The 26,772-nt window shown below is 42.5% G+C and overlaps 1 protein-coding gene across 5 annotated transcripts in view; it reads left to right on the top strand.

Moving 5' to 3' along the window:
• ARMC2 (armadillo repeat containing 2) overlaps positions 1–26,772 on the top strand; it is a 121,520-nt gene that overhangs the window by 55,692 nt on the left and 39,056 nt on the right. For 3 of the 5 annotated variants that reach the window (XM_088840642.1, XM_088840643.1, XM_088840644.1), the window contains 3 exons: positions 17,492–17,637; positions 24,718–24,817; positions 25,828–25,911. In XM_088840642.1, coding sequence (XP_088696768.1) covers positions 17,492–17,637; positions 24,718–24,817; positions 25,828–25,911 — 330 coding nt within the window. The remainder of the gene's footprint in view (positions 1–17,491; positions 17,638–24,717; positions 24,818–25,827; positions 25,912–26,772) is intronic. The other 2 variants (XM_055433532.2, XM_055433533.2) reach the window with 1 other exon arrangement.

Raw genomic sequence — 26,772 nt, 5'->3', positions numbered from 1 at the left:
CCCAGATACCAAAGTCCACATATGGTCAGGTCGCATACTTGGTCCTTGTATTCATGGATACGGTGTACCATCTGTGGTTGACTGAATCTGCAGATGTGAAATATATGAGGGCAACGTATATATGTACATACATTTATGTATAATTTATAAATTTAGAAATAAGTGTAGAAATGTATTTATATATAATTATTGTTGCTCAGTCACTAAATTGTATCCAACTCTTTGTGACCCCATGGACTGCAGCATGAGGGCTTCCCGTCCTTCAGTATCTCCCAGAGTCTTCTCACATTCATGTCCATTGAGTCCAAAGATGCTATCTATTTCCCAGAGTTTGCTCGCTGCTCTTTAGTTCCTCTTCGTTTTCTGCCATTGGAGTGGTGTCATCCGTATATCTGAGGTTGTTGATATTTCTCCCAGAAACCTTGATTCCAGCGTGTGAGTCATCCAGTCCGGCATTTCACAGGCTGTATTCTGCATAGAAGTTAAATAAGCAGGATGACAATATACAGCCGTGTTGTACTCCTTTCCCAACTTTGAACCAGTCTGTTGTTCTGTGTCTAGTTCTAAACATTGCTTCTTGACCTGTACACAGGCTTCTCGGGAGGTGGGTAAGGTGGCTTGGTACTCTTGTTTCTTTAAGAATTTGCTACAGTTTGTTGTGATCCACACAGTCAGTGGCTTTAGTATAGTCAATGAAGCAAAATAGTTATTTTTCTGGAACTCCCTTGCTTTCTCCATGATCCAATGAATGTTGGCAGTTTGATTTATGGTTCCTCTGCCTTTTCTAAACCCAGCTGGTACATCTCGAAGTTCTTGGTTCATATACTGCTGAAGTCTAACTTGAAGCATTTTGAGCACGACCTTGCTAGCATGTGAAAAGATTGCAATTGTACAGTAGTTTGAACATTCTTTGGCCTTGCCCTTCTTTGGGATTGGAATGAAAACTGACCTTTTCTGGTCCTGTGGCCACTGCTGAGTTTTCCAAATTTGTTGGCATATTGAGTGCAGCACTTGAAGAGCACCATCTTTTAGGATTTGAAATCACTGAACTAGAATTCCATCACCTCCAGTAGCTTTATTTGTAATAATGCTTCTTAAGGCCCACTTGACTTCACACTTCAGGATGTCTGGCTTTAGGTGAATGACCACACCATTGTGGTTATCCAAGTCATCAATACCTTTCTTGTGTAGTTCTTCTCTATATTCTTGCCACCTCTTCTGCTTCTGTTAGGTCCTTGCCACCTCTTCTGCTTCTGTTAGGTCCTTACCGTTTCTGTCCTTTATCATGCCCATCCTTGCATGAAATGTTCCCTTGGTATCTCCAATTTTCTTGAAGAGATCTCTAGTCTTTCCCATTCTGTTGTTTTCCTCTGTTTCTTTGCATTGTTCATTTAAGAAGGCCTCCTTATCTCTCCTTGCTATTCTTTGGGATTCTACATTTAGTTGGGTGTATCTTTTTATTTCTCCCTTGTCTTTTACTTCTCTTCTTTCCTAAGCTATTTGTAAAGCCTCCTCAGACAACCACTTTGCCTTCTTGCACTTCTTTCTCTTGGGGATGGTCTTTGTCACTGGCTTCTGTACAATGTTATGAACCTCCATTCAGAGCCCTTCAGGCACTCTGTCTACCAGATCTAATCCCTTGAATCTATTCACCTCCACTGAATAAGGGATTTGATTTAGGTAATACCTGAATGGTCTAGTGGTTTTCCCTACTTTCTTCAATTTAAACCTGAATTTTGCAATAAGGAGTTCATGATCTGAGCCATAGTCAGCTTCATCTTGATTTTACTGACTGTATAGAGCTTCTCAATCTTTGGCTGCAAGAAATATAATCATTCTGATTTCAGTATTGACCATCCAGTGATGTTCATGTGTAGAGTCTTCTCTTGTGTTGGTGGATGAGGCTATTTGCTATGACTAGTGTGTTCTCTTGTCAAAACTCTGTTAGCCTTTGCCTTGCTTCATTTTGTACTCCAAGGCCAAATCTGCCAATTTCTCCAGGTATCTCTTGACTTTCTACTTTTGCATTCCAATCCCCTATGATGAAAAGGACATCTTGTTTTTGGTATTCTAGAAAGTGTTGTAGGTCTTTGTAGAACCAGTCAACTTCAGCCTCAGTGGTCGGGACCATAGACTTGGATTACTGTAATGTATAATAAAAATATACAAATAAAATCAATTGGTATAAAGGAGAATTGATTTCCCAGGTGGCACTAGTGGTAAAAAAAAAAAAAAAAAAAAACCTGCCTGCCAAGGCAGGAGACATAAGAGATGTGGATTAGATCCCTGGGTCAGGAAGATCCCCTGGAGGAGGAAATAGCAACCCACTCCAGTATTGTTGCCTGGAGAGTCCCATGGACAGAGAAGCCTGGTGGACAGTGGTCCGTAGGATTGCAAAGAGTCACACACAACTGAAGTGACTAAGCACTCCCACATACCCGTGACCGAAAATGCATCAGATCCAGAGCTAGGACCTCTGGCATGCCAGTCAGTGCAGTGCACTTCTCCCCACATTCCTCTCCTTTCCCTCTTGGCTTGCTTCAGCCTCCTCAAGTGCAAACTGACTCACTAGGATAGATGCCCCTTTCTTTTCCAGACATCCGTGCATCCCTCCAGGTGGGAATGCATCCCTCTAGGGTGTAGTAACTCTGTCCACACTGCCCCCCACCCCTCACCAGGCACTGCCATGTCTCCACAGTCTTTCTCTCCACCTGCCTGGCATCTGGCATGGGGGTGTGGGGACTGCACAGCCTGAGGCCTCTCCCTGGAGCCTAGTCAGCACTCACATCCCCGTCCAGCAGGAGAAAGTGGGGCCCGTCCTTGCCACCACCTGAGAACGTGCTCCTCCCGTGGAGCTGTGTGTGTCCCTGTGCTCTGTCATTATGTGTGTGTGTGTGTGTGTGTGTGTTTACAAATGTGGGGGAAGGGAGATATCGTTTTAGGCCATTTCATTTGCAGAATTTTCTGTACTGGGCATTCCCTTGTGTTTAATTAAGACAAAGAAAAGCTGTTTTGTATCATCTGGATGAGAAAATGTAAGCAACTTGACTTCACTGCAAGAACAGATGAAAGTCTCTAGTGAGTGTGTCGCACTGCCTGGCCTTTCATTAGCTCACTCCAGTGCATAGTCAACCAAACAGACGGGGCCACAGGTAGAACTGTTTGATTACACCAGCTTTTGGAACTGGTAGCTGTAGCTCGTGAGATATTTTTTGAAAGCAACTTTGTTCAACTGAGAAAGTAAATAAATAACCTGTGTCTGTACTAATGGAGTAATATCTGTAAACCAGAGAGAACACGCAATGCAAAAAGGTAAAGGCAGGACTTCCTCTCCTTTATGATTTTCAACCCAAACACCTCATAGCTTTGCCTCATGCTGTAAAACTTCATGTGTTCTACCCAGCACAGTGCTGGAGGCCTCCTGTTTCCCTTGCGCAGCCCTGTTGGAGGCCACTGAGTGAGTGGAAAGCCCTGAAGCTGGACTCTGAGGGTCGTGTAGGATGCAGGAAACTGGTGCCAAGGGAAAGGGACAAGGTGTGTTTGGGCGCTGCTGAAGAGGGGGTCTGTCCGGAGCAGAGAGTGGTGTGAGGGAGGCCTGGGAGGTGAGATTCCAAGGCTGTGGTCATGGGCCTCGAATATCAGGCTGCCGAGTATGGACCTGGAGTAACAGAGCAGTTGGGAGGTCTGTGTGTGCAGAGGAGGTGAGGTCAGAGTGGCAGAAAGAAAGATGGGTGTGCACAAGACAGTACATGGATAAAGACCAGAACACTGAAATGTGACGGGAGGGAGTGTGTCAGGGGTTCGGTCAGATGGGAGGACTCAGGTCTCACACACAGCAGCCCCAAATAAGAGACGGTGCTGTAGTTATTAGATTTTAGACCGATTATAAAGGAGCTAAAGGAGTGAGATCCAGAAGTGGATGTGAAAGGGATAAAAAAGCTCCTCCACAGCACAGGGGCTAATGATGCTTAGAGGAATTACTGAAGTGTTGAGATTTTTAAAAAGTTTTCTTTGTGTTATTTCTTACATATATGTATACACATACGTATATGTTTATCACTGCACACCTGACGTTGAGACACTGACCTCACAAGTGTTTGTGCAGTGGCTGCTCTGTGTCAGGTGTATTCTGGGTGGTGAAGAAAACACCAGTAGGGGCCTACTTTTTGGTGATCCGCGTGTCCAGATAATAGTATTCTGATGCCCTATTCTTCTATAAAACTCTGAACTGAACCCATGTGTTCAGTTCAAACTGTCGGATGCTTGATGTTAGTAGCATTTTGAGAAGGTTGAGAGAATGATTGTTGATATTCAAAGGGGTCAGCACCACTTTCCACCAAGTGAAAGTATTAATACTCCCAGTCTGGCAAAACAAGAGACAAAAGTTTGTCTGAAAAATCATAAACATAAAGAAAGTTAATCTGTGCATGATCACTATATTCCATAATGCTCGACTTGCGAGAGCTCCTTAAATCGTGGAGAAAGAGAAATACAGACCAGCTGAAAGGTTAGGCCCCCCTAGATTCCAGCAGCAAATTGCATCACCTAAGGAGGTGACACAAATGAAATAGGGGTTTGTCAGTGTTAATCTCAGAGGGTTATCAGAGATGTTAGCGTTCATTTCTGACTTGTGTGTGTTCATTGCTCAGTTGTGTCAGACTCTTTGTGACCCCATGGACTGTAGCCCACTAGGTTCCTCTGTCCCTGGGATTCTCCAGGCCAGAATACTGGAGTGCGTTGCCACTTCCTTCTCCAGGGGATCTTTATGACCCAGGGATCGAATCTGGGTGTCCCACATTGCAGGCAGAGTCTTTAACATCTGAGTCACCAGACATTAATGTCTGGCCGGACTTGTAAGGGCCAACAATTAGGAAGGAACTGAGGATAATTCCTGGAGTCGCCTCCATCAGAAAGTTTGTTGTGGTTTCCATCGTGCCCCCTTTCTGGGCACCAGGGAAGAGTCTGTTGTATGTGTCATAATCACAAACAGGCCCCAATCCCCCAGTGACTCATTTGTCCTCTTGTGTCTTGAGGACACAGTAATTGAAGAAAATCTCAAGGTACTTACATTTACAGCTAAGTAATTTGTAAGGATATAACATAACTATTGGGCTTCCCAGGTGGCTCAGTGACAAAGAACCCGCCTGCCAATGTAGGAGACTAGGGTTCAATCCCTGGGTTGGAATGATCCCCTAAAGAAGGAAATGGTAACGCACTCTAGTATTCGTGCGTGGAGAATCCCATGGGCAGAGGAACCTGGTGAGCTACAGTCCCTGGGGTCAGCAGAAGAGTCAGATATGACTTAGTGACTAAATAACAGCCTAACTATTAAACCCAGATTGACTTAAACTAATGTTCCTATTTTTATGGATTCTTTTGCATTTTCAATCTTTTCTTCTTTATAGCCTTTTATTCTTTAATTTTGAGTTTACTCCTTAGAGAAATATGTTCTTTCCCTGCTTCGAATTTCACATTTTTGAAATTGGAACTGTCCCGCATGCCCCCGCCCCACCCCAGATAACATAATTTCTTTCCCTCTTCTTACACCTGGTTTCTCTGACCCCTAAGCCTGCAAGCTTCTCCCCAGAGGGTCCTTGAAGTTCTAATGTTGCCACCTTCTTGCTCTGTACACCTCCAGTTTCCCATCCTTCCTTTTTCTAAGTGGAAGTTTCTCAGAAAGGTCAGTCCTCCCACTCTTTTTCAGTCCCTTTCTTCCGCTTTGGCTCTGAAGTGTGGGGAAAAGGAAAGTGAATTAAACAGAGATGGATCCTGGGTGACTCAGAAAATGATACTTTTATTATCAGAAATTAGAGCTTTCTCTATGATCCAGAGAATGTTGGCAATTTTATCTCTGGTTCCTCTACCTTTTCTAAACCCAACTTGGGCATCTGGAAGTTCTCTGTTCATGTAATGCTGAAGCCTAGCATGCAGGATTTTGAGCATAACTGTACTAGCACTGGAGATGAGTGCAACTGTCTGATGGTTTGAATATTCTTTAGTACTGCCCTTCCTGGGAATTGGAATGAAAACTAACCTTTTCCAGTCTTGTGGCCACAGCTGGGTTTTCCAAATTTGCAGACATACTGAGTATAGCACTTTAAGAGCATCATCTTTTAGGATTTGAAATAGCTCAACCGGAATTCCATACCTCCACTAGCTCTACTGGCAACAGTGCTTCCTAAGGCCCACGTGCCTTCTTACTTTGTCATAGTTATCTGGGTCATTAAGGTCTTCTTTGTACAGTTCTTTTGTGTATTCTTTCCATCTCTTCTTGATCTTTTCTGCTTCTATTAGGTCTTTACCATTTCTATCCTTTATTGTGCCCATCTTTGGATTAATTGTTTCTTTGATATTTCCACTTTTCTTGGAAGAGATGTCTAGTCTTACCCTTTCTGCTATTTTCCTTTATTTCTTTGCATTGTTCATTGAAGAAGGCCTTCTTGTCTCTCCTTGCTGTTCTCTGGAATTCTGCATTTAGTTGGGTGTCCCTTTCCCTTTATCCTTGCTTTTCAACTATTTGTAAAGCCTCCTTGACTTCTTGCATTTCTTTTTCTTTGGGATGATATTGTTTGCTGCCTGCTGTGCAGTATTATGGACCTCTGTCCATAATTCTTCATGCACTCTGTTTACTAGATCTAATGCCTTGAATCTATTTGTCACCTCCACTGTATATTCACAGGGGATTTGATTTAAGTCGCACCTGACTGGCCTAGTGGTTTCCCCAGCTTTCTTTAGTTTAAGCCTGAATTTTGCTATGAGGAGCTGATGATGTGAGCCACAATTAGCTCCAGGTCTTGATTTTACTGACTGTATACAGCTTCTCCATCTTTGGCTACAAAGAATGTAATCAGTCTGATTTTGGTAAAGACCATCTGGTGATGTCCATGTGTGGAGTCATCTCTTGTGTTATTGGAAGAGGGTGTTTGCTATGACCAGTGCATTCTCTTGGCAGAATTCTATTAGCCTTTGCCCTGCTTCATTTTGTACTCCAAGGCCAAACTTGCCTGTTACTCCAGGTATCTCTCGCCTTCCTACTTTAGCATTCCAATCCCCTATGATAAATAGGACATCCTTTTTGGTGTTTGTTCTAGGAGGTCTTCTAGGTCTTCATAGAACTGATTAACTTCAGCTTCTTCGGCAGCAGTGTTTGGAGCATAGACTTGGATTCCTGTGATATTGAATGGTTTCCCTTGGAAATGAACAGCGATCCTTCTATCGTTTTTGAGATTGTATCCAAGTACTGCATTTCGGACTCTTTTTTGATTATGAGGGCTACTCTATTTCTTCTAAGGGATTCTTGCTCACAATAGTAGACATAATGGTCATTTGAATTAAATTCATCCATTCCTGTCTGTTTTAGTTCACTGATTTCTAAGATGTTTATGTTTACTCTTGCCATCTCCTGCTTGACCATGTCCAATTTACCTTGATTCATGGACCTAACTTTCCAGGTTCCTATGTAATATGGTTGGTTGCAGCATCAGATTTTACTTTCAGACACATCCACAAGTGAGTGTCATTTCCACTTTGGCCCAGCCGCTTCATTTTTCTGGAGCTATTAGCAGTTGTCCTCCTCCCTTCCACGGTAGCATATTGGACAACTTCTGACGTCGGGGTGGAGGGGGGCTTATCTTTTGGTGTCATATCTTTTTGCCTTTTTGTACAGTTCATGGGATTCTCACAGCTAGTATACTCGAGTGGTTTGCCATTCCCTCCTCCAGTGGATCACGTTTTGTCAGAACTCTCCACTGTGACTGGTCCATCTTGGGTGGCCCTGCATGGCATGGCTCATAGCTTCACTAAGTTATGCAAGCCCCTTCACCATTCCAAGGCAGTGATCCATGAAGGGCATCACTATAGGGCATTATTAAATCAGGAAACTGATATGGGTATAATGCAATTAGCTATTTTACTTATTTGCATATTGTTTTTGTGACTGGGTGAAACTTTTCTTTGTCACAGTCTTTGGTTATTAGGCTTGCCAATTTTTAAATTATTTATTTATATTTTTGGCTGCTGTTGGTCTTCATTGGGCTTCCCAGGTGGCTCAGTGGTAAAAAATCTGCCTACCAATGCAGGAGACGCAGGTTCGATCCCCTGGGTCAGGAAGATCCCCTGGAGTAGGAAATGGCAACCCAGTCCAGTATTTCTTGCCTGTAAACTTCCATGGACAGAGGAGCCCGGTGGGCTACAGTCCATGGGGTCGCGAAAGAGTCAGGCATGACTGAGGGACTGAGCAGGAGCACGACGTCTTTGTTACTGTGTGCAGATCTTCTCTAGTTGCAGTGAACGGGGTGTCCTCTCCAGTTGTGGTTTGTGGGTTTCTCATTTTGGTGGCTTCTCTTGGTGTGGGGCAAAGGCTCTAGGCGCTCAGGTTTAGGTGCTCCTTGGTATGTGAAATCTTCCTGGACTGGGGATCGAACCTGTGTACCCTGCATTGGCAGGTAAATTCTTAACCACTAGGGAAGTCCCTTGCTAATTGTGTGATGATATATTTGTTTGTGGGAAGGGGAGCTACTTCTGCTTATGAGGTTTCCTTCCTATAAAGAAGTACCCAGTAGTGTAACTGATCACTCACTCAGCCATCTGGCCTGAGAGAGTGGGTAGTCAGAGCCTACTCTTCCCTTTCCTGGGAAGGGACTACATTTAAACAACTTGTGTTCCCCTTTGATTCTCCACGGGTGGCATGTCTAAAGATCTGGGGAGAGTCAGGGATCCCAAACATCTAACAGCCTTTTTTGAATTTGGAAACGAAGAGAGACTAAGGCAGATGGGGAGGAAAGTTGAAGGCTGTAGTCTACAGCTGAGGAGGGAGTGCTTTCTAATCCTGAGCCCCTGAATCAGATTTGCCCACCTGGTCACAGGCCACGCCTGCCTTGGGGGAGCAGAGCAGAACACCTGTGGTCACCAAGCAGGAAGTGAGGTGTCCAGGAGATTATGCTAAGGGATGTCTCCTCACAAGGAAGGAACATCAAGTGTGGGAGGTAAGTGTTCCCACGCCACCTGCTTCTGGGGAGAACCTTTGCTTCTCAGTTGCTGTCGTATCTGCTCAGTCTTCATCGTAGACGTTGTTGTGGCAATAAAGAAATGTCTCTAACTTTAACAGGTAATTCTGAAAATCAGTGTTATTACTCTGTAGTTCGTAAAGCATTATCTTTTTCAGACTCATTTTCCTTGTTTTACTACTCTGACATTCTGTATAGTTTAGATGACATTCAAATTTCAGCTGATCTGATACATATAATAGCCACAACTGGAAGCATCAGCTACCTACTCATTTTATCAAGGTAACTGACATAGTGGTGGTAAATGGAGAAGCAATAATAAACATGGGCAGACATTAAGTAGAGTCGCAAACTAGGAGGGCACTAGGATTTGAGGAGGGCAGAAACATTGCCCGCTGAAGTAGGACCCCTGTGGTAGGAATGTGCCATCCAGGCTCCACAGCCAGGCACTAAGCGTTACTGAGGACCGTGAACTAGTATTACTTTCATATACATGTATCTTAACTCCAATGAAAGGCTTAGGAATATTTAGGACTAGCAGTTTCATGTATATAGTGGCACCTTATAATTGGTTTCTTTTATCTCAGCCAGAACTATACTATTCATATTAATATATGAGACAATATGAAACTCCTTGGGTTACCACAGAGGCTCTGGTTTTGGCATATATGTGGTCTCAGTTGGGCACAAATCCAGAAAATGAATATGCTCTCATTAATAGAGGGAGATGGTTTTGCTGAGGTTGGAAAAATGGTGTGGCTTTGGTCTTAAATCATTTGACACTGTTTGTGGTCTCTGGCGGCTGTGTTTATTCTTTCACGTCATCAGCGGGAAGCGAACCATTTTGCAGTTGGCAGTCAAGTTGAGATAAAGCTCTAGGGGTTTTGGTTATGGATATTCCAGATGATTGGGCAATAAAATGAGTGCTTTTAGGAGACAGTCAAATGGAGCAGGGGAGACAACAGATGAGGAGTTGGCGGGGTCCTGGAAGCCCACCTACCTGGAGCTGGCGGCCTTCCTGAGCTTCAGTTTCCTCATCTGAAAAGTGGGGCTCAGAATATCTTTGCTGTCCACAAATTAAGGGTGCAAATGAGATCAAGCTCATAAGATAGCTTTATAAAAAACAAAGTAAGCTGCTCAAATTTTTTTTTTTCTCAACAGCATTCAATGTATAAAAATAAAATGAATCTTGATGTCAGTTTTGGTAGAGGAAGCTTAACAACTTTCAGACTGTTAGTGGTACAATTTTCAATTGCATTATGTTCCAACGTTTTCTTTGAAATTGGGAAAATATTTCTCCAAGGAACAATGCCGTGACTGACGGTGAAGGTCCTGGGCTAGCCAAAGAGCTTGTTCAGTTTCTGATACACCAAAATGGGAGTTCTGTGGTGGGCTGTGAGCTACAAGCCCTTCTAATCTGGGCCAGCTCTGATGGTTGAATGCCTCCTGGGGCAGAATCCGGTGAGTTCCGGGGGACTGAGGACTCTGATGGCAGGAGAGTGCAAAGGGAAGAGGGAAGTCATTCACTGGTGAAATGAGCGGTCTATGCAGGCTCAGGGGGACCAACCAGCCCTCCCCATGTGTGCCTACCCCAGTGCAGTAGAGAATGCTGGGAGTGGGGCCGCAGCTGCTGACCCTGCATTATCATTCTTAAGTTCAGTGATCTAAATCAGGAGGGACTCACGCTTTAAGGCAGAAATTTCAATGTGTTTGCTAAGAATTTTCAAATAATAATTGGAAACATAATTTGAAATTGATAATAAAGTACCTAGATTGATTTTTTTAATTGCTAAATCTTTTGAATTCTAATTTTGCTTTACTAAAATGCTGTTTGAGCCCTTATAAATTATCTGATCACTACTTGTTATAATTTTTCCCTTTAAAATGGTCTCCCATTGTTAACTGACAGAACTTTGAGGCCCGACTAATTCAATGTGAGATGGGATAGCTTTGCCAAACTCCCCAGGTGTTTTACCTGGAGATGCTGATTGAGGGTGGGGACCAATCTTACAATGATCAAGGAATCTGGGGAAACCCAGGGCTTCCCAGGTGGCTCAGTGGTAAAGGATCTGCCTGCCAATGGAGGAGCCACAATCCCTGAGTTGGGAAGATCGCTGGAGTAGGAAATGACAACTCGATCCAGTGTTCTTGCCTGGAGAATCCCATGGACAGAGGAGCCTGGCAGGCTACAGTCCAGGGGGCCGCCAAGAGTTGGACACGACTAAGCGACTAACACACACACACAGACACACACAGACACACACACACACACACAGACACACACAGACACACACACACACACACACACAGCTGCCTCAGGAAAAGTGAGCCCCACAAAGTTGCAGGGTGTGGCTCAGTCACTTCAGCAGTAGATTTGCAACCAAAATCACGCTAGAATGTTTCTTACCTGATATATACCAAACATTCAGATCCCCTTTTGTCCCAGACATCAAATAAAAACTGCTAATTAGTAAGGACACTTAAATTTTTATCCATCCTTTTTGTGGATTACTAGTTCCATATTCTTCTCCTTTTTCTTCTTCCCACTGGTTGCCTTCTGACTCATCATGTCTGTCCCAAGGGGCTGCACATTAAGAGATGGGAAAAAGAATAATTGAAACTCTTGTTTTTCAGTTTGCTATTTCTTGATGAGATGACCACCGTTAAGAGGTTGGGAATTGTTCCAGTAAACCCTTTAGATTCTAAACAAGCATCTATGTATGCAGCTAACTTTAACTTTGGGGTTTGTTTGTTTGTTTTTTGGTCATAAAGTATTTGAGATGGTTTAAAAGATTATATACAATAAAATAGAAAAATACATCACTAAGCAGAATTAGGAGCAATATAAACTAGAATAGAGACTTAAAGACATGGGTGTATTTCTCCCAAGCAGGGAGCTTGGACTTTGAACTCCTGCTCTACAGGGCAGGCCCAGTGTGTGGGCTTTCCTGGGGGGCATTGAAAAACAGACTCAGCTGCAGAGCACACATCCCATTAACAATTTCCGCAAATATATCTCTGTTAAAAGATGGAGCAAGGTTGAGAGTTAAGTGGGCTGACTTGGAATTTGCCTTCAGTGTTAGCACAGTATTTAGCTAGACTCTCCTCCCACCGCTCTCTTTATGTTTTTCCCAGAAGAAGCCACTTGTCTGTGTACGGTATTCAGCCCCAGCCCCACCCACAGTGAGACCCTTGGCTCACAGCCAGCTCCTCAGAATGGGGGGCTTTCATTGCTGCATCTGCCGGGTGACCTCCTCCTGATCCTCCTCCCTGAGGGGGTTTAAATTCTAGTTTACCACAAGGCCTCTGCTAATCCCAGCACTTTCTTGCCAGAGGCGTCTTAAAGGGGAAAAGCCTCCTTTTCCATCTCCTGTCTCCCTTGTCCCTTTGTTTCCTTCCCCCTTTCCTTCTTTCTCCTCCTCATCCCCTCTTCCTTTCTCCCCCTGCGTGTCATCCAGCCAGTATTTATGAGCATATTTATTGTCCTCCAGATAGAAAGAGGAATAAGAAACTGTTTGGACCCTAGAGGAGCTCACAGTGGGAGAGAAAGTGTCTGATACAAGTTGTAAGGGGTCTAGGTGTGAAACAGGTGTGAACAGAAAGGTTTATTTATCTGGTAGGGGAACAATCAACCACTGAAAAGCCTTCAACAGGGGAGAAGTGAGCCTGAGCTGGGTTTAGAATCCCGAGCAGGAGATGAACAAATTGGAGAAGGAGCAGAGGAGAGTTTTGGAGGAGGATATTCTGCAGAGGCAGTGGTTCATTCAGAGGTTTGGAACTGTGGAAGGACCAGGAGGTTGTGTGTGGTGCAGAGTCTGAAAGATGACCCACGTGCAGGGAAAGGGAGGAAGGGAGATGAAGGAGATGAGCCTGGTGGGGTAAGCCGTGCTTTCCAGAGCAAAGAGCCTTTTGGATATGGATTTTGCCCAGTAGGCCACTGGAAATCAGAGGAAGTCTGAACAGGGAAGGCTGGGTTTCAGGATGCTTCCCCTGACAGCAGAGAGAGGCTGTGGGGAGGTGAGCTCACCAGGGCAGACAGTGGAAGGAGTCCATTCAGGGGGTGCAGACTTTGGGAAAGAGATGAAGTAGGCTTAAACAGAACCAGCAACCCTGGAGGTGGGAAGAAGAGGTGGAACAGGTGACCAGTCAGTGTTGGAACAGAAGGGGAGAGAGGAGGTAAGAGCCCAGGAAGGAGCTGCTGTCATGGATGCAATGAAAAGGGAATACACTAGGTCGCCTCCAGGAAGTCTATTTTTCTTTCATCAGTTATTTTTTTTATTTCTTTGCTCCTTTTTGTTGTTGAGTCACTAAGTCACGTCCAACTCTTTGGAGTGTTGGACCCCATGGACTGCAGCACGCCAGGCTTCCCTGTTCTTCATTATCTCCTGAAGTTTGCTCAAATTTGTGTCCATTGAGTCAATGATGCCAGTCAACCATCTCATCCTCTGTCTCCCCCTTTTCCTCCTGCCCTCAATCTTTTCCAGCATCAGGGCCTTTTCTAATGAGTCGCCTCTTTGCATCAGGTGGCCAAAGTATTGGCGCTTCAACTTCAACAGCGATCCTTCCAATGAATATTCAGGGTTGATTTCCTTTAGACTTGATTGGTTTGATGATCTTGCAGTCCAAGGGACTCTCAAGAGTCTTCTCCAGCACCACAGTTTGAAAGCATCAATTCTTTGATGCTCATTAATCATTTTAAAATCCATCTCACTCAGACATACTGTCTGATTCATCCATGGTTTTCTGGATCCCAACCTTTCTATGTACACCAGTGGTTCCTTTGTAGATACTAGTCCAGTAATCCATTCCATCAACAAATATTTATTGAGGACCCACTGTGTACTCTTGAGAGTCCCTTGGACTGCAAGGAGATTGAACTAGTCCATCCTAAAGGAAATCAGTCCTGAATATTCATTGGAAGGACTGATGCTGAAGCTGAAACTCCAATACTTTGGCCACCTGATGCGAAGAACTGATTCATTGGAAAAGACCCTTATGCTCGGAAAAATTGAAGGCAGGAGGAGGATGGGACGACAGAGGATGAGATGGTTGGATGGCATCACTGACTCGATAAACATGAGTTTGAGCAAGCTCTAGGAGTTGGTGATGGACACCACAATATTAAGTAACCTAAATAAAGCAGTTTGTCAGGGTATGTGGTATGAGATGAAATTTGCGGGGTTGGCCAGAGTCAGGCCATACCAGGTCTTGCAGACGAAAGTCAGGAAATAGAATCATATGGTAGGAGCAATGGACAAAAAGCCCGGAGGGCTTAGGGAAACAGAAAGCAGAAAGGCAGTGTTCTGGAATATCTCTGAGTTTTGTGACTTGAGCAGCTGTGTTGATGGTAGTGTCATGAACTAAAGCATCACTACTCTGTATTTTTCACGTGCATGGTGTATGTTTCATGTATGTGATTCGAGTAGCATCACAGCCAAGAAATATGGAAACATTCCAGGTATCATATCGTGCTCAACTCCTTGCACTCCACCCAGTGTGATCCAGACAGTAGATACTGATTTAAAATCAGGTGATATGTCACATCTTGATTTGGGCCATTTGTAAAAGTTATGTGTTTGGGGCAAAAGAACCTTGAACTGTCTTGACTTTTCCTAATGAACTGAGGAAAAAGGTTGAAAGGGAGAGGAGGGGGAAAAAAAAGCGAATTTGAAACAAGAAAATAAAAGCTCCTAAGAAAGCTCTGGTCCCTCCTGCTGACAGCATCCCCAGCCAGAGGTTGAGTGTGGGGAGCGAGAAGATGACAACAGATTGAGGCACTGGATCTGTGAAGCCTCGGGGTCCAGGGAAGGCAGTGTTTGTGTGCACAGTGGTGGATCAGTGCTGCACGGTCTTGCTGCCGTCTCTGCCTGTCTGATTCCGGCCAGGATTCACGCGAGCGTCTGTGCCCTTTGGTGAAGGAGTGGGGAAGCTTGCGAGTCATCCTTTGGGTTGACATAAACCAGCAGTGCTCCAGTGCCTGGGCTGTCTCTGAAGAGGATGGACAGGTTAGAGTCGGGAACAGATGATGGGAATTTTCCATTTTATGGCAGTGATGGCTTGGAATGCCTCGAATGGCTTGTTAACCTTCCTTAGCTTAAGAGACTATGTTGGTAGGTCAAGTGGAATGCTAGAATAGTTTGTTTCCCCTGCAGTGTTTTGGATACTGAACCTTTCAGGGAAGAATTTACTGAATCACTGTGTAATTGAATCAACTACAAAAGACTTGCACACATTTGTTTGAAGTATTACGTTTATGTTTTCTGCTTTAGAGAGAATATGGTTGGTTATATTTTTAAAACATTTTTTGTTGTTGCGATTTGTTACAAAAGAAAACTAATCAAACATACATGTCATCTTAGTAATTTTTAAAGTTTATTTGTTACGGCTGTAATGATGCTTATTTATGTAATCCTCTACAGTGTACAAAAACCGTGTTACCTTTTTTCCACCTGTTACACGCAACCTTGGCTGGTGAGCAGAGTTTGTAATCCCCTTTTCACAGACAAAGAATGGGGGAGTTGAAAAATGACTGAGTGCCTCAGTCACGTATTTAGGAAGATTTAGGAGATTTGGGACTTGACTGTCCATTATTTGAGTCTAAGGCTAGTGATCTCCCTCCTTCTGTGTTTTGGATATGAAGACCCATAACAAAGGTGGGGATGGAACCTGTGATTTTTGAACTCCTGTTAATTGGCACTGGCAATGCCAGCCACACGTCTCATCTCATTGAATCCTAACAATGCCAGGGCAACTGTCACCATCTCCACTTTATTGATGAGGAAAATGTGCTCTGGGAGATTAGCTAACTAAGCCTGAACTGATGAAGGCTAGGGCTGGAAGTTGACCAGGCCATCCAACTCCCAAGCTGACTCCTTTAACCCGTGGCCTGCCTGTACCATCTCAGGAGGAAAGAACACCTTGCATATATGTAAAATTATTAGATAAGAGCAGCTTTCATTTTATAGATTTTTAAAATTGTTCTCTTCTACACTTTCAGACAAGGGTTAAAGTACATAGTTTTTCTGAACGTTTTGTTTTTTACAAAACAAGGCAAATTTGCAAGACGTCAGTTCTTGCCTCTAGGAAGGGAAAGAGACTAACATTCTTGAATATCCTTTGGCTGCAGCATTATTATTAGATGGTATCTATAAGAATATGAAACAAGAAACTTCTGATCTGTGGAACTCATGTGCCATGTCACAGGGTCAGTTAATTACCTTATGACTTCTACTAAAGCCAGACTGGACATGGAACAACAGACTGGTTCCAAATAGGAAAAGGTGTACGTCAAGGTTGTATATTGTCACCTTGCTTATTTAACTTATATGCAGAGTACATCATGAGGAACGCTGGACTGGAAGAAGCACAAGCTGGAATCAAGATTGCTGGGAGAAATATCAATAACCTCAGATATGCAGATGACACCACCCTTATGGCAGAAAGTGAAGAGGAACTCAAAAGCCTCTTGATGAAAGTGAAAGAGGAGAGTGAAAAGGTTGGCTTGAAGCTCAACATTCAGAAAACAAAGATCATGGCATCTGGTCCCATCACTTCATGGGAAATAGATGGAAAAACAGTGGAAACAGTGTCAGACTTTATTTTTTTGGGCTCCAAAATCACTGCAGATGCTGATTGCAGCCATGAAATTAAAAGACGCTTATTCCTTGGAAGGAAAGTTATGACCAGCCTTGATAATATATTAAAAAGCAGAGACATTACTTTGCCAACCAAGGTCCGTCTAGTCAAGGCAGTGGTTTTTCCCGTGGTCATGTATGGATGTGAGAGTTGGACTGTGAAGAAGGCTGATCGCTGAAGAATCGATGCTTTTGAACTGTGGTGTTGGAGAAGACTCTTGAGAGTCCCTTGGACTGCAAGGAGATCCAACCAGTCCATTCTAAAGGAGATCAATCCTGGATATTCATTGGAGGGACTGATGCTAAAGCTGAAACTGCAATATTTTGGCCACCTCATGCGACGAGTTGACTCACTGGAAAAGACTCTGATGCTGGGAAAGGTTGGGGGCGGGAGGAGAGGGGGAAGACCGAGAATGAGATGGCTGGATGGCATCACCGACTCTGTGGGCATGAGTTTGAGTGTACTCCGGGGGTTGGTGATGGACAGGGAGGCCTGGCGTGCTGTGATTCATGGGGTCGCGGAGAGTCGGATACGACTGAGCGACTGAACTGAACTGAACTGAAAGCCAGACAGTGATCTGCTTAACCCTCAGGTTTTGGTATATTAATTGCTTCTTAACAGGAATATTTCATTCATTACTTTTGAACCAAAGTAGGCTTTCTTTGTATTCATTTCTTGCTCCTTGTGCATAGGCCCATGTTCTTTGATGGGTGATGCGTAATGGGGCCTTGGTTTAGCTACTGATGTATCAAAACTTACGGTGTGGGTTCTCCTGCACTGATTAGTATTGCTGTATTAGTGTTTTCTTTTTTTAAAAAAAAAATGCCACTAACATGCTTTTTTTCCCCTAGATGACTGCTACACTGAGAAACTTGGTTGATTCACCACTAGCAAGAAGTAAGTTGCTAAGCATCAATGCCCTTCCCCAGCTCTGCACAGTAATGGAACAGTACATAGGTGACAAGGATGTCTGTACCAACATTGCCAGAATATTCAGGTAAGGTAGAGGAGGAATACAAAAGTGGCCTTACAATAATGCTAATGTTTAGATTTGGGGGTTATCTTTAGTTTTGTGTGTGTGACTGGCAAGGAATCTGGTTTTTGCTTTTTATGTCACCTAGAAGAAAAGGTAAATCTAGTGGCCCAAGTTTAAAATAAGTGACTTAAAACTTATTTTATTGACTTCATTTCTTACGTATTTCTAATGTGATTCTAAACTTATTGATTTTAAGTTACTTCAAAGTTGTGAGTTTTCCTAGTGTTTTTATAAAAGAAAGAAACAAAACTCTCAGCTTATTGGAGATAAAGAGCTGTATCACAAAACCCGGCAAACCTACTGGTGCACTTGGAAACAGTGCTTAAGGATTCTAACAGAAAAGAGGAGCCGTTGTTTAGAAAGTCTGATCTGACTTAATTTATAATCGCAGGTTATTTTATTTTGGTTGTTTGACTGAACTTTGGCTCACACATTCAGTAGTCATGTTTATACTTTGCTGCAGAAGCAATGATAACCTGAATCTAGGCTGCTTTCAGAACTGTCTTTGAATTATGTATTTACATTTCTCTCTTCATTGCTCTTCACCAGTGTTTTGACATAATGATCCTTCTCAAAAGACCTGGGCCTTTCTTGAACTGTAATATTGTAGCTGTTTAACAAAATACAAAATTTCCTGAAGACTGAATTGGTAATTGACCCCAACATGAGGGTATGAGTCCAGCTTTGATCTTTTAGCACTGTACTTTCCTATCTGGGTCCTTAATTGGGGGTACTTAATTAGTCCCATTTTGAAGCACATAAAATCATAAAGAATTTATTTCTGTGTATGGCAGCATGTAAAGATCCAATTTAGTTTTTTTTCTCCGTGGACAGACAGTTTCCCCACCACATGTTACTGAATACGCCATCCTTTTCTCATTGCTTTTGAATGCCTACTCAAGAGAATGCAAGCTTCCATATACTTGCAGGTCTGTTTCTGAACATTCTGTCTGACCCATCCTCAGACTAGTAACACTTTTTTTTTTTACCGTTATGGGTTTAAGTCTTGCTTATGTATTTCTAATGTGATTCTAAACTTATTGATTTTCATAAGATGAATTTCATAATAAGGAATCTTCATAAGATTTTCATATTGATGTTCATAAGATGAATCCTCCACTTTTCTCCTTTAAAATCCAAATTTTTATTTTCTCTTCCTCATAAACTAGAGAGTCAGCTAAAAAGTCCATGAAAGGAACTTTGGATTTTTTTTCATGAAACTGTACTCAGTATTTAGGGTAACTGGGACAGAGGTGGGGAGGATTGACATCTTTGTGATATCAAGTCTTCCATCCATAAACAGTTGTGATGTTTCTTCTTTTCATAAAATTTTATAATTTTCTCTTAAAATTTTTTGTCTTTCTGGAGAGAAAATACATCTTTTGTTAGATGTATTCTTTCATGACTCTTGCTGCAATTATAAATGCATCTTTTAAGAAAACAATTCTTATGAGTGTTGCTAGTGTATATGAACAGTATTGATGTTTGCTTATTAATCTTGTTATCCAGGACATCTTGATTAACATTAGGTCTAAGAGTCTATAGATTCTCTTGGATTTTCTATGCAAATTATTTGCAAACAAGTATAGTTTGGTTTTTTCCCCCCATTATTACAACTCTGTCCCTGTCCTCACCTATTTCTTGGGTGCATTGCTTGAAAGTGAAAGTCACTCAGTTGTGTCCGACTCTTTGCAACCCCATGGACTATACAGTCTGTGGAATTCTCCAGGCCAGAATACTGAAGTAGGTAGCCTTTCCCTTCTCCGGGGGATCTTCCCAGCCCAGGATCCAATCCAGGCCTCCCAAATTGCAGGCAGATTCTTTACCAGCTGAGCCACAAGGGAAGCCCAAGAGTACTGAAGTGGGTAACCTATCCCTTCTCCAGGGGATCATCCCGACCCAGGAATGAAACCCAGGTCTCTTGCATTGCAGGCAGATTCTTTAGCAGCCGAGCTGCCAGGGAGATATATATGTGTGTGTATATATATATATATTCTTTTTTTTCCCCATTATTACAGCTCTGCCCCTGTCCTCACCTGTTCCTTGGGTGCATTGCTGAGGATGTCCAGTATAAAGTTGCGAGAGTATTAGGCTGGCTGACTTTCTCCTGACTTTAAGGGAGATGTTTTTGTAGTTTTGCCAGTTGAAATTGTTTGTTGTAGGTTTTTGTAGATACCCCTTAACAGTTAAGGAAAAATTTTCTCCCTTTAATGGATTTTAAATTTCCTTGAATTCTTGAATATATTTTGATTATATGGATTTTCTTTGTTTAATTCTTTAATGTAGTAGACTACATTAACAGGTTTTCTTGTGTTAAACCATTGTATATTGCTAGGTTTGCTCAGTTTATATTTTGTTTAGGATTTTTCATTTATGGTTATGAGTTAGATTGACCTATACATTTCCTTTCTTATACTGTCCTTGTCTGGTTTTAATGTCCAGTTTATACCAGCCTCATAAAATTAACTGGGATATAGTCCAACATTTTCTCTCTTTTAGAAGAATTTATGAAAATTAAACTTATCTGCTTCTTGAAAAGTCTGTAGAACTTGCTTGAAAAGCTGTTTTATCCTGTTGTGTGTATACGCGTGTGTGTGCACGTGTGTGTGAATATCATTGATAACTGATTCACTTTCTTTAATGGTCTAGTCATGCCCTATTTACGCTTGGTTCAGTTTCTAAAAGTTATATTTTTATAAAAGAATTCATTCATTTAAGTTTCAAACTATGTAAAGGCAGTGGTCATGTATGGATGTGAGAGTTGGACTGTGAAGAAAGCTGATCGCCGAAGAATTGATGCTTTTGAACTGTGGTGCTGGAGAAGACTCTTGAGAGCCCCTTGGACTGTAAGGAGATCCAACCAGTCCATTCTAAAGGAGATCAATCCTGGGTGTTCATTGGAAGGACTGATGATAAGCTGAAACTGCAATACTTTGGCCACCTCATGCGATGAGTTGACTCACTGGAAAAGACTCTGATGCTGGGAAAGGTTGGGGGTGGGAGGAGAAAGGGACGACCGATAATGAGATGGCTGGATGGCATCACCAACTCTGTGGACATGAGTTTGAGTGAATTCCGGGAGTTGGTGATGGACAGGGAGGCCTGGTGTGCTGTGATTCATGGGGTCGCAGAGAGTCGGACACGACTGAGCGACTGAACTGAACTGAAGGGCATTCCAAATATTCTGTTATCCTTTTATTTTTCCTTTTTTAACACCAAAAACATTTTGTATTGGGATATAGCTGATTAACAATGTTGTGATAGTTTCAGGTGAACAGGGAAGAGTCTCGGCCATACATATACATGTATCCATTCTCCATCAAACCCATCTCTCATCCAGGCTGCTTCTTAACCTTGAGCAGAGTTCCATGTGCTATACAGTAGGTTTTTGTTGGTTTAAATATAGCAGTGTATACATGACTTGCCCAAAGTCCTTAACTATCCCTTCTACCCCAACCCCAGCATCGTTGAGTTTTCCAAGTCTGTGAGTCTCTTTCTGTTTTGTAAGTTCATTTGTATTATTTCTTTTAGAGTCAACATATGCTGCTGCTGCTTAGTCACTTCAGTCGTGTCTGACTCTGCGACCCTATGGACTGCAATGTGTTAGGCTCCTCTGTCCATGGGATTCTCTAGGCAAGAACACTGGAACGGGTTGCCATGCCCTTCTCCAGTGGATCTTCCCAACCCATGGATTGAACCCGGGTCTCCTGCATTGCAGGCTGAGCCACCAGGGAGCCTGCCATATTGCTGCCAAAGGCCTTACTTCATTCTTTTTAATGGCTGAGTAATATTCCTATGTCTGTGTGTGTGTGTGTGTGTGTGTGTGTGTGTGTACCCACCACACCTTCTTTATCTATTCCTGTGTGTGTGTGTGTGTGTGTGTGTGTACCCACCACACCTTCTTTATCTATTCCTCTGTCCATGGACATTTAGGTTGTTTCCATGTCCTGTAAACAATGTGCTGCATTGGGGTACGTGTGTCTTTTTGGGCCACGTTCTTCTCTGGATACATGCCCAGGAGTGGGATCGCAGGATCATTTAGTAACTCTGTTTTAAGGAACCTCCATATGGCTCTCCATAGTCGATGCACCGATATACATTCCTACCAACAGTGCAGAAGGGTTCCCTTCTCTCCACACCCTCTCCAACATTTGTTGTTTGTGGATTTATTGTGATCACCAGTCTGACCAGTGAGAGGTGATGTCTCACTGCAGTTTTGATTTGCATTTCTCTGATAACTAGCAGTTTTGAGCATCGTTTCATGTGCCTATTTTCCATCTGTATATCCTCTTTAGAGAAATGTCTGTTCAGATCTTCTGCCCATTTTTTGAGTGGGCTGTTTGTTTTGATGGTATTAATTGTCATAAGCTGTAAATTTTGGAGACTAATCCCTTATCAGTCACATCATTTGCAAATATTTTCTCCCAATCTGTGGGTTGTCTTTTTGTTTTGTTTATTGTTTCCTTTGCTATGCAAAAGCTTTTGAATTTAAGTAGGTCCCACTTGTTTATTTTTGCTTTTATTTCCATTATTCTGGGAGCTGGATTAAAAAAGATGTTGCTGTGATTTATGTCAGAGAGTGTTCTGCCTATGTTTTCCTCTAAGTTTTATAGTGTCTGGTCTGAAATTTAGATCTTTAATCCATTATTTTTGTGTATGGAGTTAAGGAATGATCTAAAAAATGATCACATTTTTTTACACGTGGCTCGTCTATGGCCATGTCACCCTGAATGTGCCTGATCTCGTCTGTTATTCTTTTAATCTCTGTTGCCTCTCTAATTATACCCCTTTTATTTATATTATCTATTAAGAAATATTTATGCAGGGCCTACTATGTGCCAGGCAGTGTTCTAAGCACTTTCTAAATACTAATTCATTTATTCCTTATAACTGCTTTAAGAGGTAGGTACTTATTATGATTATCTTCATTTTACATATGAGGAGGCTAGGCGTAGAGAAGTTTGGTAGTTTTCCCAGAGTTGCACAGCTGTGGTTTAAACTAGATAGTCTGGCTCTATAATTTACATGTTTAACTGCTATGTCACACTGCCTTTTCATTTTGATGTTGATTTTCATTTCTTATTTTGAAGATTTATATTTCTCTTTTTCTCTTGATCAGTCTTGCCAAAGGTTGGCCAATTTATTAGTTTTTGCAAAGAACCAATAGATTTATCAAACCACTCTATTGTAAGTTTCTTTCCTATTGTATTCCTCATTCTTAGCCTTAGTAATTCTTCTATTCTTTTTGGATATATTATATTTTCTTCTGGGCTTCCCTGGTGACTTAGACAGTAAAGAATCTGCCTGCAGTTGGGGAGACCTGGGTTTGATCCCTGGGTTGGGAAGATCCCCTGGAGGAGGGCATGGGAACCCACTCCAGTATTCTGGCCTGGAGAATCCCCATGGACAAAGGAGCCTGGCGGCCTACAGTGCATGGGGTCACAAAGAGTCGGACACAACTGAGTGACTAAACACAGCACGTATTTCTTTCTATGTTGGTTAGAAATCCCTTTCCTTTCAGCTTTCTTAAGGTTATAAATTTTCCTCTACTACTGCTGCTGCTGCTAAGTCACTTCAGTCGTGTCCGACTCTGTGTGACCCCATAGACGGAAACCCATCAGGCTCCCCCGTCCCTGGGATTCTCCAGGCAGGAACACTGGAGTGGGTTGCCATTTTCTTCTCCAATGTGTGAAAGTGAAAAGTGAAAGTGAAGTCGCTCAGTTGTGTCCGACCCTTAGCGACCCCACGGACTGCAGCTGCTACATCTAAATTTTGATCTGTAGTATTTTTTGTTATTATTCAGATATGTGGTTTTTTATTTTCTTATTTCTTTGACCCATAGGTTATGTGTTTTTAAATTTCCAAAAGTATGTCTTTAAAATGTGATCTAAAACATTGGTAATTTACTGAGACTTGTTAATGGCCTGGCACATGATCAAGTTTTTAAAATATTAGTGATGTTTTTTCTATTAATCTGTCACTTAATGAGAGGTTTATGAACATCTGTTAATTTGATATAGGTTTGTGAGTTCCACCTTGTGGGTTATGTTAGTTTGTTTGCTTATTTTTGAAAATTTGAAGCTATTTTCAAGGTTTTTTGCCTTAACGTCTATTTTGCCTGATATTAATATACCTAGCATATTAATATCCTAGCATATTTGAGCAATTTAACATTTGCTTGTGCTGGAGTTCCAGGAGATTGACTCTACCAGATTGAAATTTACCAGATTTTGTGTAAATTTCTTTTCTTGTGTTATCTGAACCACAAGTTCAATTGGTAAAGAAGCTGCCTGCAATGCAGGAGACCTGGATTCAATTCTTGGGTCGGGAAGATCCCTGGAGGAGGGCATGGCAACCCACTCCAGTATTCTTGCCTGGAGAATTCCATGGACAGAGGAGTCTGACAGGATGGGGTCACAAGAGTTGGACGCGACTCAGTGACTAAACCACCACCACCGCGTTAGAGGTTTCAGCTTTCTCTTTTTCAAAGAACTTGAAATTTTCCTTGCTTCCACTGTGTGCTCGTGGAATCTAGAGCAGGTAACCAGCTCCCTGAGGCATCTCTGGGCCAGTGTATGGAGTATTTCCAGACTGCTTTTCATGCACAGGACAATGCTTTGAAGGTCTGCATTTAAAGCAACCCTAGGTAGTAAGGAGATCCAACCAGTCCATTCTAGAGGAGATCAATCCTGGATGTTCATTGGAGGGACTGATGCTAAAGCTGAAACTGCAATACTTTGGCCACCTCATGCGATGAGTTGACTCACTGGAAAAGACTCTGATGCTGGGAAAGGTTGGGGGCGGGAGGAGAAGGGGACGACGGAGAATGAGATGGCTGGATGGCATCACCGACTCTGTGGACATGAGTTTGAGTGAACTCCGGGAGTTGGTGATGGACAGGGAGGCCTGGCGTGCTGTGATTCATGGGGTCGCGGAGAGTCGGACACGACTGAGCGACTGAACTGAACTGAACTGAGGTATATTTGAGTTTTATTGAAAAACAAAGCTGATTTTTATTTTTTCCATTTGACATTTCTACAGCAAACTTACTTCTTACCATGACTGCTGTGTAGCCTTGGCCAGCTATTCCAGATGTTATGCCTTGTTTTTGAATCTGATAAACAAATACCAGAAGAAGCAGGTCAGTTCCTTATACATTTAATTCTTTAGTGTGTCTTTGCGTTGGTGTATTTGTGTAATAAGGCCACGTTGAATGACTGTGTTTTGAATGTATAATTTTCTCTTAGGAGGTTCCATTAGATATGTAACAAGCTGCCCCCAGGAGGCAGAGAGTTCCATGGAGGAGGTGGGGAGGAAGTAATTTGAGGCAGAGATGGCCTCAGAAGGATGTGCATGCAGTACAAGGATTCATGATGTTGGGTGAAGGGTGGGTGCTGTTCCTCCTAATGCTCTGTGGATGCCTCCTACAGGAGGCACCTTTGAGTGGGGCGGAGTTAAACTGGTTATCGCCAGGCCCCAACCCAGGCCTACTGAGCCAGGTGGGTGCAGATGTGCCCAGCCATCTGCACTTTAACAAGAACTGCGGGGACTTCTAATGCAAGCTAAAGTTCATGATCCCCTACACTGAGTATACTCCAAAGATTCTTCCAGCCCTGAAATTTCCTAATTTTTTGACACTGTTGTATTTAGAAGATGACATTTTGAGGTTAAGTATTTAAAGGAAATAATTTGGTTTTAATGCGTTGGACAAAAATGTAATAGCTGTTTTATAAAAAGGAAGAACTCACAAATGACTTTCCCTTAATGAAATTATATAAACATTAATATAAAATTAATACAAACATTAATTTTTATGACATTATCAGTTTTGAATTAAATGCAGGCTAGTTTTATTTGCCTTTATAAATGATTAAAGTGACATCAACTCTTTAGTCGGGATGGTTTATACATGAAAATATGTATTAATTTCCAGTATGGTAAATTTTCAAAATTACATAGTAGGTATCACCAGTTTAAAATCAAGTGAGAAGAGCCTGAGGGACTTTTGATGAAATTTCTCTTGACTGTTGTCATCTTCAAAAGCCAATTCATATTGACGGTGTGGCTCCTGTGTTCCTTTCTCTATGAAACCTTCTAAGACCAGTCAATTTTTCCCTCATCAGTGCATCATTTAATTTTTATTTTTTAAAGGTTTGTAGCAGCTCTATTCGGAGAAGGCAATGGCACCCCACTCCAGTACTCTTGCCTGGAAAATCCCACGGAGGGAGGAGCCCGGTAGGCTGCATTCCATGGGGTTGGCAAGAGTTGGACATGACTGAGCGACTTCACTTTCGCTTTTCACTTTCACGCACTGGAGAAGGAAATGGCAACCCACTCCAGTGTGCTTGCCTGGAGAATCCCAGGCACGGGGGAGCCTGGTGGGCTGACGTCTATGGGGTTGCACAGAGTCGGACACGACTGAAGTGACTTAGCAGCAGCAGAGCTCTATTTGTAACAGTCAAAAACTAGAAACAAACAAATGTCCTTCTCTGGATAAATGGCTAAGCAAACTGTGGAATATCTATGCCATGGAATACTATTCAGCATTAAAAAAGGACTGAACTATTTATATATACTATATCCTGGATTTATATACTAAATCTCCAAATATACTGAGTTACATACTGCATGCATGATTTTAAAGCCTTTAATGTAGCTAGTACACCCAGTTAGTACAGTCAGAGCTCAGGACCCATGCAGTATGTTTCTAACCTTAACTATTTCACTATTATTAAGAAAAAATCATCCAAAACTTAGATCTAGAGTGCGGGGTAGGAGCCCATATATTCTGACAAAGTCATATTGGGGCACTGTTTAACCAACAGGACTTAATTCCCAAGGAAAATATATCTTTGTTTAAACCTGCTGATTACTATTTGATTAGAACCCAGACACTACAAGTGAAGTGAAGTCACTCAGTCATGTCCGACTGTTTGTGACCCCATGGACTGTAGCCTACCAGGCTCCTCCGTCCATGGGATTTTCCAGGCAAGAGTACTGGAGTGGGTTGCTATTTCCTACTCCAGGGGATCTTCCCAACCCAGGGGTCGAACCCGGGTCTCCTGCATTGTAGGCACAGACGCTTTACCATCTGAG

This window comes from Moschus berezovskii, chromosome 10 (genome assembly GCF_049115385.1).
Source record: "Moschus berezovskii isolate FMDL1 chromosome 10, NW_MosBer_1.0, whole genome shotgun sequence".
NCBI classification, from domain to species: domain Eukaryota; kingdom Metazoa; phylum Chordata; class Mammalia; order Artiodactyla; family Moschidae; genus Moschus; species Moschus berezovskii.
The sequence above is the reverse complement of the archived record's forward strand: the minus strand, read 5'-3'. Positions and strand labels throughout refer to the sequence as shown.